At 43.9% G+C, this 12,985-nt stretch overlaps 3 protein-coding genes across 5 annotated transcripts in view; 1 reads left to right on the top strand and 2 right to left on the bottom strand.

Annotated features, from left to right (window-relative positions):
• Nucleotides 1-12,985, bottom strand: part of LOC310709079 (tigger transposable element-derived protein 1-like) — an 877,074-nt gene that overhangs the window by 265,336 nt on the left and 598,753 nt on the right. The gene's annotated exons all lie outside the window — the stretch shown is intronic.
• TGIF2 (TGFB induced factor homeobox 2) overlaps nt 1-12,985 on the top strand; it is a 353,736-nt gene that overhangs the window by 83,876 nt on the left and 256,875 nt on the right. The gene's annotated exons all lie outside the window — the stretch shown is intronic.
• Nucleotides 1-12,985, bottom strand: part of DLGAP4 (DLG associated protein 4) — a 317,667-nt gene that overhangs the window by 61,593 nt on the left and 243,089 nt on the right. For all 3 annotated transcript variants that reach the window (XM_083507990.1, XM_083507983.1, XM_083507991.1), the window contains 3 exons: nt 11,367-11,481; nt 7,423-7,473; nt 5,549-5,795 (listed from right to left, as the gene is read on the bottom strand). In XM_083507990.1, the coding sequence (XP_083364116.1) occupies nt 5,549-5,795; nt 7,423-7,473; nt 11,367-11,481 (413 nt within the window). The remainder of the gene's footprint in view (nt 1-5,548; nt 5,796-7,422; nt 7,474-11,366; nt 11,482-12,985) is intronic.

Raw genomic sequence — 12,985 nt, 5'->3', positions numbered from 1 at the left:
CTTCCAGAGAAATCTATTTCTGGAGATGGAATCTAGGGCAAAAGAAGTAGAAAGTCTTACAGGGGAAAAATAATTATTACAGACACGGAAGGTGATGTGGGGTCAGAGCTGGTTGATATGATTAGTAATGGGCCTCTCTGCTGAACTTTAGCATCTCATGGATAACCACTGAGCTGTGTTCTGTCAGTGGCAGGTTATTCTTTGTCTATGCAGTTACATTATAATTTATAATAAATAAATCAAGCCAAAAAACCCCCCCTCCATTGGGGGGTGGGAATTCATGTACAGAATGGCAACTTATAAGAACTGTCTCAGTCCAAGTACTGAGGCCAGATGGACGCCTTGCATCCAGCTATGTGGGATCCACATCTTCTGCCCAGGCTATTTTTATAGAACCCCCCAAATCCCACCACATACATCTATTTGTTCTGAGGAAAGAAAATCAAAACTATTCTTCATTCCCCCCACTCCAAAATGCAGAGAACTCTGGATGTCTTTATTAAAGCCAGAGATTCAAATAGGCTGACAGCAGAATGCCTGCCAAGTAGATGAGTAGATCTGACTGGCTGTATTCCCCTTCCCAGTCCCAGCCCCCCCCCCCCAATTTGCCAAGGTACAAAGGCTTTGTTTAAGGCACTATCCAGGGCAGGCAGTAATCTCTGCAGCTGTCAATCCTGGTGCTAACTTTCATGTAATATGTAACCCAAGCTTGAATTTGCAGAAAGAACTGGAATGTTGGGCTGCTTATTATGATTGCTGTCAGATTCTGCCCCTTCAGCGTGTGTGTGCGCGCACACACACATATCTTAGTTCACAGCAAACAGGAGGCACAGTCCTCAAAAGAAAGATGCTAAGCCAGGGGAGACAGACCGACAGAGAAACTCAAATGAACCAATGAGAAATTCAGCAAGAACAAAAGTCACAGCAGGAGTGAAGAATTCTAGCATTTGTTGTTGGAATGCAAAAGCCACCTTGATTAGCCCCTCCCCCCCATTGCTCTATTTTAGTGACCAGTGGTTCTCAAATTCTCTACGCACAAGATCCATTTGAAATGGCTGAAAATTACTTAAGGCCCTCCAGTCACAAATGATGATTCAAGGGCTAAGCCAGTGACAAGATGGAGGCAGAGACTGACAATCAGCTGGTAATTACTGATAATAGCTTCTACTGATATCTAATCCATCTTTGGAAATTGCTAAAGTTCTTTCCTTGTGGCAAGGAATTCCATAGCTCAGCTTTCATCATGCTAAGTACCATTTGCTCTGGAGATGTTGAGATTCAGCCTCCCCATTTTAGGCAGAATTTGTTGATTCAGGGCCTCAACACAGAGATGAATGACCTTTCCCTTCCACATGCCTCTCAAAGTATTTTCACCCATATCCTGTAACTTCTTCTCCCCTTTGCACTGCTTGTACCTTATGTTCTCCCCCACTCCAACCCCTTATCCATGACTACAGTGGTACCTTGGTTGTTGAACTTAATCCATTCCGGGAGTCTACTAGACTCCTGGAACTGTTCGAAAACCAAGGTGCGGCTTCTGATTGGCTGCAGGAGCTTCCTGCACTCAATAGGAAGCCACGGAAGCCGAGTGAGACGTTCAGCTTCCAAAAAACGTTTGCAAACTGGAACACTTACTTCCGGGTCTGTGGCGTTCGGGAGCCGATTTGTTCAGGAGCCAAGCCATTCGACAACCAAGGTATTACTGTACTAGCCATAGTGGCCATGTTCTACCTCCACTGTCAGAGGCGATATGCTTCTGAATACCAGTTGCTGGAAAATGCAGGAGGGAAGACTGCTGTTGTGTTCAGATCCTGCTTGGAGACTTCCCACAGGTATCTGGTTGGCTGCTGCAAGAGCAGGACGCTGGACTAGATGGGCCTTTGGCTCAATCCAGCAGGCGCTTCTTATATCCTTAACCTTAAGAGCCAGTGTGGTGTAGTGGTTAAGAGCGGTAGATTCGTAATCTGGGGGAACCGGGTTCACGTCTCCGCTCCTCCACATGCAGCTGCTGGGTGACCTTGGGCCAGTCACACTTCTGTGAAGTCTCTCAGCCCCACTCACCTCACAGAGTGTTTGTTGTGGGGGAGGAAGGGAAAGGAGAATGTTAGCTGCTTTGAGACTCTTTTGGGTAGTGATAAAACGGGATATCAAATCCAAACTCTTCTTCTTCTTCTTAACTTTCTTTCCTTCACCCTGGTTCTTTTATCGTCACTTGTCCCTCTTATAATCGCTTTCCACTTATCTCCTCCTTTTCTATTTCCATTTTATCTATTTAACAACATCAGCAACAATAACGAATGGTGATCTCGTTTCTCACTTTCTAATTTCCTTCCACATGTCCTCTGGCTTTTCTACTGCAGAGGAGGGAAACTTCCCTTCCCTCTTTCCCCTACCTGAACTTGGCCCCCTTTACTTAGCATGTAAGGATTCGCTGGTGCTGCCACTGGTCTAAACAAACTGTTAAGGCACAGGGATAACAGTGGGGGTGTGGGGGTGGGGAGGAGGAATCTGTGGTGCTAAGGCCCATCTGAAAGTACCCCAAGGCCCACTGGTGGGTCTTGACCCACTGCCTGAGAAGCACTGGGATAGGTGTAATCATGTGTCAATCCCCTTTAGGTATAATATAAAGCTTTCCAGCAGACTTTTAGAAAGGTTAACTCTTTAGCTGAACTTTGCCTGTTACGCAGCTCTCAAAGGCCAGAGTCCTTGCCTGCAAACGACAGAAATCTCAGCCTACAAAAAGCTGTCATTGTAGCTGAATTTTTTAAAAAATGCTGAAAGTGTAATTGTAGCGCAATCTGTGAGCTCGTTAACGCAGCCCAATGTTTAATATACGCCAAGAGAGTCTATTCAGATGTCGGGGGCACATGAGGCTGATGTCTTCAGCCAACAGGAATTTAAATCCTTTTCCTATTCCGTCAAAAGGAAAGAGCAGAACAGTGTCTTAACAGCATCAGAATTTATATCTCACTGCCAAGTGCAATTTATTTTTCACGAGACAAGCCATAAATCCCCAAAAGCCACAAATCCCATGCTGATTGCAGCCTGAGCAGCTTTCTTTTCAGTGCACAACATCACAAATTATATGCTCTACAATTTTAATGCAGTCGTCCAAACACGCAAGCACAGTGACAATTGCAACCGTCGTATTACATATGCAGGAAGAAAAATATTTCAGGTTAAGCTGTCTTCTGAAGAACAGCAGGGAGACGTAGGAAGGATGCCATCCTGTCAAAGTATTTGAAAGGCTAAACACACCTTTGAGTTCAGGAGAACTACATTTGAGGAACACTCATATAATAGAATCCTTGGACCAACCTAGTGTCATTTACATGGACTGTACTGGGCAGAGTGAGTGCTGAACAGGAAATACAGTATGTAATTAACAGCTTGATCCTTTTGCATTTTTACACAGAAGTTCTTCACTAGAGCTAATTCCAAAGTAAATGTGTGTAAGATTGCAGCATTTGCCTGGAGTCCTATGAATATTTCCCACAGGACAAAATGAACTAGATAAACAAGGCTAGAGATAAGACTGTAATTCTGATAAAGTATTTAGACCAGCCTTCCACAGCCTTGTGCCCACCAAAATGTTTTGGACTATAACTCCCATTATCCTCGACCACTGGCCATGCTGTCTGTGGCTCATGGGTGTTCAAGTCTAAGACACCTGGAGGGCACCAGGTTGGGGAAGGCTAATGACAGACTAATAATATGGGCTCCTCTGTGTATATACCGTATATATTTAATGTCAGCAAAGTACCAGTCTGCTATCTTTCATTTACAAACAGTGTTTAATGCAAAGAGGCCTCAAAATGTCATCGTCTTTAAAGAAATTGTTTGTAACAGTCCCTCCTTATGACACATCTTGGCTATGTTTTGACATTTTGCTAAGTGAGACAGATTCACACTCACAGCTAAGTCTCTTTCTAGACATCTAAGGTGGGATGTTGAGAGAAGTCCATTAGCACAGACTTCTCGGTGATGTTCCAAATGAAATCAGTGGAAAAGCACACCCTCCCAACCCAACTGTTGTCTGGGGAGACAAAATGAAGCAAGGACTGGGCTCTTAGCTTGCTCTGTGTGTGGCCCCACCCCATCTGTGGGGGAAAAAAAGAATCCTTTGCTGTGAGTAAGAGGATTACGGGTGGAAAGAGAGACCTCTTGGCATCATGTAGTACTTGACCAGCTGTTTCACGAACATTTAAAGTCACGTGCCGTTGCTAGCTTAGCTATGTGACAAAGTTTCATCAGCATCCAATAAGGTGATTAAAATCTTCGACAGACCCTGTATTAATAGCAAGTCAGTTTCCAAGATTGCTTTAAACTTGTCATGCCTAGGAAACCAGCCCTTGATGGTGGACAAGATAAGATTTGAAACCACTGCTGGCTGGATCTTAACACCAAGCGTGGTGCTCATAATGCCAAGGTCACAGGTTCAATCCCTGTATGGAAAAGGTGCGTATTCCTGCATTGCAAGGGGTCAGACTAGATGATCCTCAGGGTCCCTTCCAACGCCACAATTCTATGATTCTCCCAAGTACATGAGGAGGAGTTATTATATATACTCCTTTAGGATATCACTACAATCAATCAATCAATCAATCAATCAATCAATCAATCAATCCCATTTAGATATATTCATACTAAGGTATGCAAAAGAAACATTTCTATGCCACACTGAAATAGAAAGTGCTTAGCAATGTGGCATAAAGGGAATACAGTGGTACCTCCGGTTATGAACTTAATCCGTTCCGGAGGTCTGTTTGTAACCGGAAATGGCTTGTAACATGAGGCGCGCTTTCGCTAATGGGGTCTCTCGCTGCTGCCGCACTGCTGGAGCGTGACTTCCGCTCGCATCCTGGGGCATCTACTTCCGGGTTAGTGGAGCGTGTAACCTGAAGCATTCATAAGGGGGACAGTACATAACACGAGGTACCACTGTAGAGGAGAAAGACTCCTCTATAATACAGTGGTACCCCGGGTTACATCCGCTTCAGGTTACAGACTCCACTAACCCAGAAATAGTGCTTCAGGTTAAGAACTTTGCTTCAGGATAAGAACAGAAATCATTCTCCGGCGGTGCGGCGGCAGCAGGAGGCCCCGTTAGCTAAAGTGGTGCTTCAGGTTAAGAACAGTTTCAGGTTAAGTACGGATCTCCGGAACGAATTAAGTACTTAACCCGAGGTACCACTGTACTGAACTTTGGCTGGATTGTACTCTATGATTTTTGAGTCAAATCATTCTCTGTTGTGCTGATACAGAAATAGAATATAAGATTTAGAAAGATGATAGACAGATAGACAGACAGATAGATAGATAGGTCAACTTCTAAGTCCTTACGTTAATTGAAACCAGATCCTAAGCCCCCATTCAGTGCGTATGGAAAAACCCAGTCACTGCTTCTTTGAAGCAACACTGACCTGGAAATTTATGTTGTGCTCAAAACTCTCTTTACAATGTTCATCACACTCTAGCCAAGCCATGTCTGGCTTCCCCCTCCAGTTCCCGCTCCTCCTCCACTCCAGCCCCGTATGGTCAGACTTACTGCTGTTGCTGGGAAGCGTCCGACTGCCACTGATGCTGTTGGCTGGGGGTGGAGAGAGAGACCGCACCGAGATGGTGTCCTCCTCTTGGGAGCAGCCTGCCTGGATTGCTCGGAGGTAGCTGTGGCTCCGGGAGCGAAAGTAACTGGGAAGAGGCAGGTCCAGGACTTCTACAGTGGCCGATTCTGCTTCGCTGTAGGCTGATTCGCACATCCCCTCATATTGGTCGTTCAGCTCTGGTTCTCTCGCCTGCAAGAACAAAGGTGGTCATTCTCCTGCCAAAAGAACTTCCCAGATATGATCTCATGGGTTCCCCTCCCTTTTTGCTTGAATGCATTTATTGTGTTGTTAAGATGTATGAATTTATAAGTGAGTATGTGGAATGAAGTGGTTGAAGGCTCTGCTCTTCAAATCAGAAATGGGGAACATATGGCCCTCTAGATGTTGGTGGATGACAGTTTCCACTATCCCTGGCCATTGGGCCCTGCCAGCAGGAGCCAGTGGGAGTTATTGTCCAACAAAATCTGGAGAGCCATAGGTTCCCCATTCCTGCCTTAAATAATGTACTGTTGGCTTTTGACACAGGTCCATTTTCTCTTGACTTCAAAGCAGAAGAAGCACAACTTGTAGCTGAGATAGCGACGCAGGTGACCAGCTCTGCTGCATTCTTGTTTGTGAGGTGCTTGTCTGTACCTGTGCTTTGGCATTGCCAATCAGGCAGCAGAAGAGCCAGGAGGTTCACCAAGCCTCTGATGGGTCACCACCATACATTGCTTCTGGGTTGTACTCAAGCTTGGTGCATCACAAGCTGGGCAAGGATGCTGTGAGACTAGTTCAATGGTGATATAAAGTTATTTGAGATCCTCAAAGGATGGGGACATGGCATTTCTGTGAATGAGGATGTTACAATGCCCAGGTAAGCTCATGGAGAAAGAACCCAAAAGGACATTAATCACTCTGTGATGCTCAGCAACTCTTAAGCTTCCACTTATGTCCCCAAATCTAATAATCTATTCCTGGGTCATGTTTATAATTGGGAAGAATTGATTCTATTCATTTCACCAAAGCCTATCATATTTACATCCAGTTCTAGGCTAAAAGATTCTTCTCAGATTATGCAGAGGAACATAGCAGGGGCTAATGTTTCCATCCTATCCCAGCTGTTACAACATAGCATTTGTCCTAAATCCCTTTCAATATGATGCTGATGCTTTCTCATGTTTGTTAAGCCCAGTTTCCGCCACTAACCTTGGTGTGGCTGACACCAGTTGAACAAGATATCCATATATTTAAACCTTCGTAGGGAATCAATGCATAATAAACAACAGTTTAAACTGAAGCAGTAAGGGCCACTTGTTTTCTTAACCTAACCCAGTTTATTTGTTGTCCTTTTTCCTGATCCCTCCATACAGGGCATAAATCTTTAAGATGGGTTCCTTCTCTGATTTCCAAAGGTATCCTTCATAGCTACTGATTTTGAGCCAGGTCAGACCTTGTCACAGGACGATTTAGCTTGAGCCTCACTCCAGCACTGAAGGGCAACAGGGAACATCTGCAACCACCAATCCACCTCGGAATAAGATGCAAACTCTCTGCTACTTCACTCAGCTCATCCCAGTTTCTCTTACCTCCTCTCAACAGGCAGCCCAACCTCAAATATTGTGCAATGGTCTCTAAAAGGCAGCACATCTATTCAGAAAGTTTGATACACAGTGAGCATGTTAAAGTGCTGGGAGAGAATCCTGCCTGGGACTTTGGAGAGCTGATGTCAGCCACTGCAGCTAGTACTTAGGTAGGTGGATCAGTGGCCTGGATGTATAAAATAACTTCATTTGTGCATGTAAGGGGCAGTAGAAGATTTGTCAGATGACGGTACCTGCTCTCCTTGTGTAAATATCTGTGGGATAAATGAGGGTTGTCCAAACATCTGGAAGAAAGAGTTGGAGAAGATTAAAGTGTGAGGGATGGGGATTTCACTGCTTCTGTACAGAAGCACTCTACAGGAATCACAGAGTGACAGTGGTGACCATGTAACAGTTTTGGTCCATGACGTCCAAGCCAAAGGCTCATGAGGAAGCTAACCAAGCACAGTGAAACAAAAATCAACACAAACAAAACAGACAAAATGATCAGCCCCTAGTTACAGTGAACACTTTGACAAAAAGTAATTTTAATACAAGGGTGATCAGCCAACCTTTCACAGTTTACAGCAAAAGCCTACTCTCCAATTGCCATGAATAACACAAAATCTTGAAGTCCAAATAAGAGGAATTGTCTGGGAACTGGAAAAGAGGTACAGAGCTCCACAATATTGGTACTTAGTTTCTGTTGCCCAATCTGAATCTTTACAGATCTTAGCATTCTAGATGCTCTTCTAACAAGATCATTAAAAAACCATGAGCACAATCCTACACCCAGAATGGCTGTGTTTGTATATTGATTAGTTCTTCTCACCACCAATGGACTGGTCCTCATCAAGCTACCACTGATACGAGTATTTTCAATTTAATCTACTAGGATATACATAGAGCAGGTATTATATTGATTGCTTTGTCAGACCCTTACCACCACATTATGAAGATCTAGTCAAAAAACAGCAAAACACCTGAACCCATTGTAGGCAAGATGCTCCTTTATCATAGCTATGATACCCTGTTTAGTGATAAACAGGGCTCCTCACCTGAGTTATTTGTCTCAGTAAGGAGCACACTCCCCAACAGACTGGTTGCTGCCAACACATTACATTTCTCTCATTCGTTTCCTTTCCATTCTACTGGCCATTCACATCTGTATAGAGTTAACCTACAAGTCTGTGGAGAATGATTATGCTAGTAAAGCATAATCTAAGTAGAAGAGCTTGGATTCAGAATTCTTAATAAAAGGACTGAGCCTGTGTATATTTACTTTGGAGGAACTTCTGCTGAGTTCAGTGGGACTTATTCCCAAAGAAGTTTGCCTAGGGTTGGAGCCTTAGATGGGGTTGTACATCCCACCTGGACTCAGCAGGAACAGCTGTGTGGTCCAATTTGAGAACTCTTAAGACTAGGTGCATGTGGTTGTTACTCTTCATTAAAATGGAATTGATAAAGTAGATTCCAGAACTTCTTGTTTCCCTCATGCTGGAAAAAAATCTAGGAAAGATAATCCAAACTGAGCCATTGAGAAATGTATTCAGAACAAAGGAAGTTCCTTTGCAATTTTAATGGTGCTGAATTAATCAGATTTGGGTAGGAAAATACACCCATTCTCATTTTTTCTTGTTGCGGAAAAAAGGCCACATAAGCCATTTCTAAGTGCTTGCTAGAGAGATAAAACTGTTCAGAAATGAAAGCAGGTTTGTGCATATGGTAGGAAATGAAAACCTTTTGAAAATTCAAAAATTAACATTTGGTTTAAAACGACAATCTAAGAACCTGCTTGCTTAAAATGGCAAAGGTTAATGTTGGTATTTTGTATAGATGCCTATCTCCTATCATATGCATATCAATTTTCATGTAATTTGGGTTTAAATGGCTCATGAGTAATTGTATTTCCTTCTTTCTCTTCAGGCATTAGCAGTATCTCTAAGATGCAGCTTCTTTATGGAAAGCCCTGAAGAAATAAAATCTCACAGATTGCCTCACAGCAAGAATAAAATTCGCAACGTTTCAACCACTGCAAAAGCACATGACCATGAGCAAAATTTGAGGGCTGGGCTCATGGATTACTGGTAGACTGGCTCAGTGGTCAATTGTATCAATAGAGAATCATGTCATAGTGATCTCCTTTCAACAATGCTGGCAGATTTCAAACAAACCCTCCCACAAAACACTACTACAATTGTGAATCAGGGTTGGCTCAGGGTTTGAGAGGGTGGGCCTATGGATGGTATTCAACTGCTTAGAGTAGACCCATTGAAATTAATGAACCATAAATTAGTTATGTTTGTTAACTTCAGTGGGTTTACTATGAATAGGATTACCATTGAATGCTACCCTATGCTTTCGATAGCTTGTGCATTTTCATTACCCTGTTTTTGCTCTGACTGTAAATTGCTTTGGGGATGTGTCTGTGTGTGTGTGTGTGTGTGTGTGTGTGTGTGTGTGTTGGGTAGTGATATAGAAATGTAACAAACCCAAACCTTTCTGCTACCTGAGCCTTAGAAGTATAATGTGCTTGCTACTTTTAAAGGAGTGATTAAGGGAAGTAGTAATTTAGCAAAGTGAGTTTGATGCGCTTGATTTGCAACATCCAAGACATGGTTGCTGATTGTTTCTTATTGGACAAATATAATATAGCCTCTTTCCTGAGGATCTCAAACAGCTTCACAAAGTATTTTCTTTATAAAGGGGGAGACACCAGACAAATGGAAGGTATAGACAAATATCACAAAAGCAAATATTGTGCCTGTATTTGAATCTCACATGTGATCCATCCCTTGTGGTACAGAGTCAATGCTGGTCTTCCAGCAAAATGTATTAATAACTTCTGCTTGGTGATGTGTTTACTCAGTATACATGAACACAGGATTTTGATGTCATTCTTGGTCTTGTGAAGGTTTGACCAGCCGGCTAAACCCACTTTTCAAAGACTTCACATCCATCCCCACACATCAGACACAAAAGTAGACAAGGCTCCTGTGCTTTGAAGAGCTGGCCAGAAGAGGGATACCTGCTCCCCCCAGCACCTGCTGGGACCCACCCCCTTCTACACAACTATGAAAGGTGCAGGCCTCTCTTTTTCACTCAATTGCCTCAGTCACTCTTTCAACATGTGTTCAAGTAGTGTAAGGCTAATCACCATGCCACAAGATCCAGCCCTTGGTGCCAATGACTCTAGAACAGCTAAAGAGTGTGTGGGATAGCCCTTTGCATCCTCCTGTGCAAGAGTATCTGTGAGAGATATACACAGCGCGTAAAAGAAAGATGTGTGGCATGTATGCATGTGTGAGAGAGATGTGGGTGTAGTGTTCATGCAAGTGTGTGAGGGAGTGTGGAGTAGCTCCATCCACTGCCAGCTTTGACCTCACCCACTTTAGTTTTGTTCCCACACGGACAAATTCAGGAAGTTAAGTCAATCGGTGGCTGTTAGCTACAGGGAGCCTCCAGCTTCAGGTGCCAGTTGCCAAGGGACAAGCAAACAGAAGGGCAAGGTTGTCACCTCCATACCTTGCTGGCTTCCTGGAGGCATCAGCTTGTCCATTGTCTGATCCTAGACACTGGATTAGATGGAACTTTATTCTGATCCAGCAAGGTTCATCTTAGCATCCTATATACTAGTAGTGAACTGATTCTCTCTGTGCTAATCCTTATGCAGGCCAAACAGCACCATCCACACACACACACACACACACACACACACACACACACACGTAATAGCCAGCTTGGGGAAATACCAAGGTTTGCAGAAGAAGCAGGGGCAACCCTAAAGGGAAAGGAAGGACCCCAAAACTACCCAATGAGGACTGAGAATGCTCAGTGGCCACAGAATGTTGAGTATTTATTGGGGAGGATAGAGTCAGTATAATAATAATAATAATAATAATAATAATAATAATAATAATAATAATTAATAATAATAATAATAATAATAATAATAATAATAATAATAATAATATAAACAACACATATTGCCTTTGAACCTCTTCTGAGATATTTGTGCTACAGCAATCAGAACCAGAAGAGATTGACTTCACATTCTAGCCAATGTGGGAAATGCAAAATTTGTTTTGAGCTGCAATGTGAGCAAATGATCTTATATAAAGCCACCTCCCCCCGTCTTACTGCTCCTTCCCCACTCTCAGGCTAGTCCTCCTTGGTGCTGTGAACTGCTGGCTCTTACCTGGTTGATGCAACTGGACTCATCAAGGTTGTCTGCGATCTGGTTGTATTCTTCCTCCCAGCTTGGGAATTTTGGAGGCAAAAGGATCTCCACCGAATCAAGGCGGTCCAGACTCCTGTGGAATGAGGACAGAGAGTCTGAGATGGTGATCACATGAACAACAGGAGAGGCAAAATCAGTTGTGGATCTGTGATAATCAGGTATTGCCAGAGCCCTGCACACTGCAGATTTGACAGAGTTACCAACTAATGCATCTCAAGCCTTGCCTAACACAAATCATCCTCTGCTCTACTTAACACTAGGCTGTTTTGGAAGACATGGGAGCAAAAACAAATAGAGCATTTAAAGATTAATCAATACACTTCAGCCATGTGACATTAGGAAGGCACCCTCCCAAATCAGCCATCTAGGGCCTTCCGGCATGACCATTTTTGGTGCTATAAATACACAATTGTTGCAGACAGTCTGCAGGCAGATAGTCCCCCCTCTTTTTTCTTGGTTATTGTGGTGTCCAAGCACCCAGAGTGCAATATTTTGTACCTAGGGAAAATGCTATACTTTCCCAGGGCAGTAAGTCACTACGTAGAATGCAGTTGTGCAGGTCTATTAGAGGTTGTAATTAGTAATCAGCTCCTCCTCTTTCAACATATGGATGTTGTTGGTTAATAGTTTTGCTTCCCCTCAGATCTGCTCTTTTTTCATGGCCCTGCCCTTGTGCAAGAACAAGCAAGCTGTCAGATGTTTAAAGGGGAACAAACAGCTGCATGGCCAATTTACCAGAAGCAAGGCTATCTCTTCCAGGATGTACCAACAGCATATTGTGCTAGGTCCCTGGAAAAGACCCTGATGTTGGGAAAGATTGAGGGCACAAGGAGAAGGAGATGACAGAGGACAAGATGGTTGGACAGTGTTCTCGAAGCTACCAGCACGAGTCTGACCAAACTGCAGGAGGCAGTAGAAGACAGGAGTGTCTGGCGTGCTCTGGTCCATAGGGTGACGAAGAGTTGGACATGACTAAATGACTAAACAACAACAATAAAAGGCAAAGGGACCCCTGACCATTAGGTCCAGTCATGACCGACTCTGGGGTTGCGGCACTCATCTCGCTTTATTGGCCGAGGGAGCCGGTGTACAGCTTCCAGGTCATGTGGCCAGCATGACTAAGCTGCTTTTGGTGAACCAGAGCAGCGCATGGGAAATGCCATTTACCTTCCCGCTGGAGCGGTACCTATTTATCTACTTGCACTTTGACGTGCTTTCAAACTGCTAGGTTGGCAGGAGCTGGGACCGAGGAACGGGAGCTCACCCCGTCGCAGGGATTCGAACCGCCGACCTTCTGATCGGCAAGTCCTAGGCTCTGTGGTTTAACCCACAGCGCCACCCGCATATTGTGCGTATTGTGCTACTGTCACCTAAAATCTTGGTTATGGAAATAAATCACACAATGGATAAAATGTACTTATGGAACCAGTGGGGGGATTTTCTTCCGAAGCAAACAGCAGTGTCAAAGGGGCAATTTTGATCAGGACTGCAGCATGAGAGACAATGGTTAATCTCCCCCTTCTCATCTGCTGCAACGCCAGTGGCTGCTACTGGTATTTTTTTTTAAAGGAGGCTGG

The sequence above is a fragment of the Podarcis liolepis genome, assembly GCF_965112155.1.
Source record: "Podarcis liolepis genome assembly, chromosome: 6".
NCBI lineage: Eukaryota > Metazoa > Chordata > Lepidosauria > Squamata > Lacertidae > Podarcis > Podarcis liolepis.
Note: the sequence above shows the minus strand (reverse complement) of the source record. Positions and strands in the feature narration are given on the sequence as shown.